This window comes from Phoenix dactylifera, unplaced genomic scaffold (assembly GCF_009389715.1).
Source record: "Phoenix dactylifera cultivar Barhee BC4 unplaced genomic scaffold, palm_55x_up_171113_PBpolish2nd_filt_p 000152F, whole genome shotgun sequence".
In the NCBI taxonomy this organism is placed as follows: domain Eukaryota; kingdom Viridiplantae; phylum Streptophyta; class Magnoliopsida; order Arecales; family Arecaceae; genus Phoenix; species Phoenix dactylifera.
Window position 1 is genome coordinate 273428 of NW_024067701.1, and position 6912 is coordinate 280339.

The 6912-nt window shown below is 41.9% G+C and overlaps 1 protein-coding gene across 1 annotated transcript; it reads right to left on the reverse strand.

Moving 5' to 3' along the window:
• Positions 1 to 1792: 1792 nt before the first annotated feature.
• Positions 1793 to 3861, reverse strand: LOC120104961 (UPF0481 protein At3g47200-like). The gene has a single exon (XM_039116965.1). The coding sequence runs from the start codon at positions 3568 to 3570 to the stop codon at positions 2053 to 2055; it is 1518 nt and encodes a 505-aa protein (XP_038972893.1). The 5' UTR covers positions 3571 to 3861; the 3' UTR covers positions 1793 to 2052.
• Between the last annotated feature and the right edge of the window lie 3051 nt (positions 3862 to 6912).

Sequence of the window (6912 nt, forward strand, 5' to 3'; positions counted from 1 at the left end):
ACCATGAAGAATGGTAGCATCTCTAAACACTGTGGAGGATCAATCGCATTTGTCAATCATGACGAACGACTGGTACATATCTTTATTCAATTAGATTTCTATAATAATTTTTATATTATTGTTCAATCATCTTAAATTAGCCCATTATATGTTAATGATTTTTTTCTTTTCTCTTTTGTAGAAATTAAAGTTAGGTAGGGAGCCAACAATAGTTGAATCTTTTAATCGGACGCATAAGACAAAGCAAGGCATGGGAGGATATGTAGATAAGAGAAGTGAAGCTGTCATGGTAAGTATAATTTTTTTATGATTCATAAATATTATTGAGCTTGCTCATGTTTATCTCTTGTTTGATCCACCATAATGTTTTTCTCTTCTTTTAAATCAACTGGCAGGCAAAGTATTCAGCTGAATACTCCAAAAAATATGGTGATGCCTCCACCTCAGATGCTCCTCCACGTGATTATGACTTGTGGTTTGAGGCAACTGGTGTCCCAACTCATGGCCATGTCTATGGCTTTAGTCCCCTAGAGGATCTCCCTGGAATTATTGGGCAATCATCATCCTCTTCCACCTCTACAAGTCAAGCTCCAGAGCTGTACACTCATGAAGACCTTCTACGTATTCTTGAGCAGGAAAAGAAAAAATGGCAAGAGGAGGTTCTTCAAAAGATGAGAGAAGAGATTGGCTTTGGAACAAGGCATGCAGATCGGGGGTGTAATGGTGATTCTGGTTCTACTGATCATGCTTCATTATGATTGTTTTTGCCTTAGATGATAGGTCCTTGCATTCTTAGGAGGAATGAAATCTCTGTTGATCTTTATGACATATTTTTAGACTTTGATTTTGATGGATTCAGGACATGTTGATGCCAATTTTGAATGACATTTAAAATGACTTTTGCATAATGTTGAATGCCTTTGCTATTAATGATATTATTATTATTATTATTATGAGCCAATCAATGTACCAAATGTACCAGGTTATTAGATTGTGATCGGTGACCAAATTTTGGTTACTAAATTGTTTACCAAGTATTGTGACGAGCAGTCATAAACTTAGTGACAGGATTTTGGTTAATAAAAATTGATTTTGCTCAGCGCGTTTGTAACCAATTAGTGACGGTAAACTTATCACTAGGTCAGTGACGGGATTAATGACAAATGTAGTGACAAAATGTGTGACCATGTCTGTGACGACTAAATCTGTCACTAAAGGTTGTGACAGATCAGTGACCAAACTTGTGACCGCATTCTGTGACAAAATCAGTGACCAAGTTACCTTCGTCACTAACTCCGCAACTAGATAGTGACGGGAAATACATAATTTCTTAAATTTTTAATTCTTGAATTTGTAACGGCTTAGTGACGGCGGTTCTGTCACGGGAGTTAGTGACGGGAATCTCCGCCGTCACTGATAATTTAGTGACGCGTGTTTTTGTAACCAAATCAGTGACGGGAGCTCCGGTCACCAATTCCATATTAGTAACCGGAAACACGGTATAGTGACGGGAATCTCCGTCACTATACGCGTGTTTTCTGGTAGTGTTGCTCACCACCAATCGACGGATTTACCGATTGCCGTCCAGCACACTCTCCATCTGCGTGCAGCCGAGGAGATTGGTGGGGTCGTGCTCGGACCCTCCTGAAAGAACGTGCCAGTTATTCTGAATGCGATTAGCCAGTAACAGCGAACAATAACCGTTTTCAATCAATAATATCTTACAGAAACAAGGTTAAATACTACATGCATAATTAGTTCCAGCATCAGTTAAAAACTATTAGTAGTTAGGTACATGGCTTAAGAAGTTCCACTTGGAAGCTTAATTTACCTTAAGGGGGAGAATTCAGACAAGTAACTACCACCACACTTATTACACCAAAAGAAGATGAAAAATACTTCGCCTCCCCCGATGGAGGGAGGATCCCTGAAATCGAGGGGAGAGACATCGGAAAGCTTACAATATAACACAGGAAAGTGCGATGGATTACATACATGCACGATTTATTCAGAATAACATCAAACGCTGCTCCTAGCTAGCAGCAGTGCCATTCATTTTTTATAGGAGCCGGTGATGGTGTAGATGGTCTGGATGAGGGCGGCAACTGATAGAGTGATACCGGCAACAAACGAGATGCTCAGCCATACACTGGAGCAATAACGTTGCTTCGCATCGGCATACATTCTGCGCCACTTGCTGTGGCGACAACGAATCACCTCCTTGTATACCTTAGCCAAGTAACCCGGCGTCTTTTGATGATCGATCACGTCATGAAATTGCCCGAAGAGGGCGACCACCTCTGCAGGGCTGGTCAATCTGTGCTCCAACACCCCTCTATTTTCAAGCAGCTCCACGTCTTCTTCTCTCTGCACGATGCAATCCATGAATGCAACGTAGGCTGTGATGTACGAGTCCGTGGTGCCAGAAGACTCCTCAAAGCTGACTAGATTGTGGAGGAGAATATTGGTATGGTCCTCGACGCGCAATGCCGGCATCTGGATATGTCCAAATTTGCACGTCGTTACGTCGAGTACGCTTTGCGTTACAATTTTTTTCTTCTTAAAATTCACCGCAGACTTTCGTCGAAGCTCTGTTGCGCTGGGGACATATCGATGTGGATCGATAAGTAAACCGATATCTTCCAAATTGTCTGAACTATGATCCGGTGGCTCCAAATACATGTGGTACAAATCAAGCAGATGATCAACCTCCTTTGTTTCTGTGCCTTTCGAACTGTTCCTTCCTAAACCAAGATTATCAAAAAAATTGAGAGCATCTTCTCTGATTGATCCGTTGCCTTCATTGCCTCCATTTTGCATCTTTTTTGTTGGGTCAATATCATTTTTCATCTTGAAAACATCCTCAAGGATAAAGAAAGGGATTTGGTTGCTGAGCAACAGCAAGTCACTCTTGACAAGGTCCAATGCCCGCACTATATCACGACGGGCCCATGGTACAGTGGTAAAGCCCGACAGGTTAGGGAGTACCTTGGCATGACCATAATGAAATGAAAGCGCAAACAAGATGAAGCAGCTATCAAGCATTAGCATCTCCAGAAAACTTTGGCAATCCAAGCCGGAGTTATTGTCGGTCCCATAACGCTCACGATAAAACTTCACAGCATCTTCTTTCCTCTCCTTCATCTTACCGAGGAATTTACCGAGGTCTTGTTTGTAACTATCGCCGATCACTTTTTTCACACACCACAGTTTGTGTTCATCTGTGATTCTGAAATAATTATCCTCCTTCCTGTGGTGGGGCCCGATGGCCACCGCCCTTGGCTTGTAAAGCTTCTTGTCACGGTCCTCAGTGCTTGCAGGAGCTGTGCTGATGCTTTTGGATGCAGTGTAACTAGGTGCCCTCTGAAGGACGACATCGATTTTATCCAGCATTTTCTTGGCCCAAACGTCCGTTGCTTCGTCCATTCGGCTTGCATATGCTCCGATATCGCCAGGGGAAAGGCCGCCTGCTGCCCTGGAGTTATCCTCCCCTCCAACAGCAATTATGGTTTCGCTCGCTTCCGTGGTCTCCACCTTCTCCTTTCCTTTGGCCTTCTCGGAGGAGTCCATCGCGCCTTTGCTGTAAGAAGGACAGAAATGCTATTAGCTCTAGCTGGGAAAATAATAGATGAAGGGAGAGCCGCACATATTAGCTGGCTGGGATGAAAGCATGTGAAGGGAGAGCCACACAACACAAACAAGCATATATGGTAACATAAGTCATCAGAGCACTGAATACATATTGTGCCGCTAAAATCCGATCTGAGGATGTTGATCTGCTATGATGGAAGATGAAGTACCGATGAAGAGGCCTCTAAATCTCTAAAGAACAGAACATGTAGAAAGACCAAGTAGAAGAGGAAGTAGAGTGCTCATAGTTTGTGTTCGTCCATAGAATCATGAGTCTTTTCTTATAGATAAGAAGTACTGGTCCCATAGGAGTGAGAGTACTCCAGAATTTAGAATCCAACTGGGAGCTGATTCCTTATTTTCCTTTTCTGGATTGATCTAAAAAAATAAGTCCAATTAAAATTGGTCCCTCCTATACTACATGTCCGCTTACGATTGGCAAACCTGATTTTAGTCACATCATATGTAAATCACGTTATATAAATAAGGGTCAAGGAACGACCAAATATAGCAATAATTCTTGTTGATGGGTCCTTATATTTTCTGGTAGCAAGTCTAGATGCTCCATTATTTGAAAGGCAATGATAGGGTAACTCAAAAACAAGGCACTTAAATGTTTCACACCAACTACGTTGTTCTATTAAATGGCACGCTTCATGGTGAAATTATTGGTGGAACCAAATCTACCATCTCAGCCATGAACCAACATAATTACAAAGAAACATATATAAGTATGTCTGTATTGCTTTCTTTTTCTTCTGTTTCTTTTTCATCAAGATTTGTATTGCTTAGAGGTGAAATTATGGTGCATTTTTTATGATTAGATTAATATTTCACTGCTGAAATGGTCCATCTGATTCAATCAATAATTTTTTCACCCCATAATATAAAAGAGCAAAGAGTAAGACTAGGAATAATATTTTTTTATTAAAAAGGATGATGAGTTTGAGATGGCGCCATATCACCTATCTCGAAAATGGATTGGAGGTCCATCACGTCAAATACCGCTGGTATGTCAACAGCTTATGTTGAGAGTGGGGTCCGTCTCCCTAATAACCCTTGTAACGTTACTTGCTACGTTTATGAGGCCAAGTGAACAATAATTTACAATGAACAAATATTTTTCCTTGGTGGGCCGGCCGCTCTCGTTTCGTTGTTCGTTCTATTTTTGAAGGCTGACCCACCAGAGTTGACAAAAGAACAAATTAACCGTGCTACGTCCTTGGATGCACGCACAGGAATCTCGATTCGGCTGGAATCATATCTTCCATCCATCATACTAGGGACCGGAAGAATTAATGGACGAAGATCGCTTCTTTCGGAGATGTCCATGGTATGCTGACACTAGGGGCTCGTTTGGTTCATGGGAAAATAAGGAAAAGTGTGGTCAACGGAAAAGTAATGAGATGCTTCTTATTTGGTTGGAGTTTTCAAAGGAGAGAGATAGAAAAGTTGTATTCCCCATGGAAATATGATTCCCACATTTATGGAAAAGTCTTTCCCATGAGAAACATGGGAAAGTTATTTTCCCATGAAGCGCGAATCACTTCATCTTTATTTTTTTCCCAAAAATATCCTTCATGTCACGACCCCCGCCCCGTTCCCGGCGGGCCGCCGCGACGGTCCTAGGGTGCGGGTAGGCATAAGGCCACCAGCCACCGCGTAGAACCCTACTACCTATCAATCATCAATAAATCTTGAAAAAAATTTGGCATGATGCATGCACAAAATGATCACTTTTCCTATAGTGACCTGTCAGGATTATCTCAATACATACAACACACTACCTGTCAGAGCAGCAATCACATAATCCGTCACATAATAAACCTGGACAATATATATCAATACATTATCTCAGGCATATAACTCATATGTATAAAAATCTGGTTCCCATTCCATCCATGGTCAAACCCATATCCACAACAGGATCTATGACTGTAACTATGCACTATATACAATAGAAGGTTTATAATACACCAAAAGGTATAAACCTCTATTTACATTATACTATACTATACTATGGAGCGGCACAGCTAGCAGGCAATCTCTAATCCTGCTCTTCTCTATACAATACCTGCCCTGCAATCAAAAACACCAAACTGGGGAGTGAGTATATAAATACTCAGTGAGTGGAGTAGAGAGTACTATGCACATGAGACAGAATATAATCATGGCTCGAGATGAAATCTCAAGATCAATAACAAGATGAACATGATCTCAACATAGAGAATATGGAGTAAATCATCAATATCACCACAATCAATATCAACTCATCTGAAGCATATATGGAATAATCAAGTCAACATATATGCTACTCATGAATATGCTCAACAGGTCATAGTACTGAATCATATAAATCAGGTGTCAATAGGCTGAATCATCAACAAGACAGCTATCGGGAGGTGGGTTTTACGCCCCAGGCGAACCAGCAACAACTCCCTACTGCCATATGCATATATCGAATATGACACCACACCAATATGTAAATCATCACTAGACAGCTGTCGGGAGGTGGGTTTTACGCCCCAGGCGAACCAGCAACAACTCCCCACTGTCACATGCATATGCAGGATAAGACACCATATCGATAATGTAAATGCTAGACAGCTATCGGGAGGTGGGTTTTACGCCCCAGGCGAACCAGCAACAACTCCCCACTGTCACATGCATATGCAGGATAAGATACCACACTGATCATGTAAATGCTGGCCAGTATCCAGAACAGAAATCCATCTCACATCTACATACTAAACGGCACCTCGCGGGAATTCTACATCCGCGGAAAGCCATACTGCACCTCGCGGGGTCTTACTATGCCCGGCGGCAAGCAGAATATAAGTCGTAGGACCGGCCGATCCTACGCCTAGGGCCGTGTCCCCCCCTAGGAAGGGACTGGGCTCCGCCCACCCAGAAGGCTACTATGTGCACAAAGGCCGATGTTCAACCCCATCGACTATAGGTGTCCTGCAGATACTGCCAAGTCATGCATAAATGCCATAATGCACCCTCCCAATACTCTACCAAAAAGGAGTATGATCAAGACTACCACTCACTCGACTCCGACCCAATCATAAACTAACATCAGGGTTAGGAGTGAGGGTCAAGGAAGTGCAATACAACTCAGTATACCACTAAAAAGGCTCTACAAATCAATTTAAATAGAGGAAATGAAATCAATTTACAAAAGAAATCATTTCATAATTCGGAATCAATTTGATTACTCATCAACCCCTCGTAATTCCTCTCAATGTTCCTTCCAATGCATGTACAGAATAATCAAGC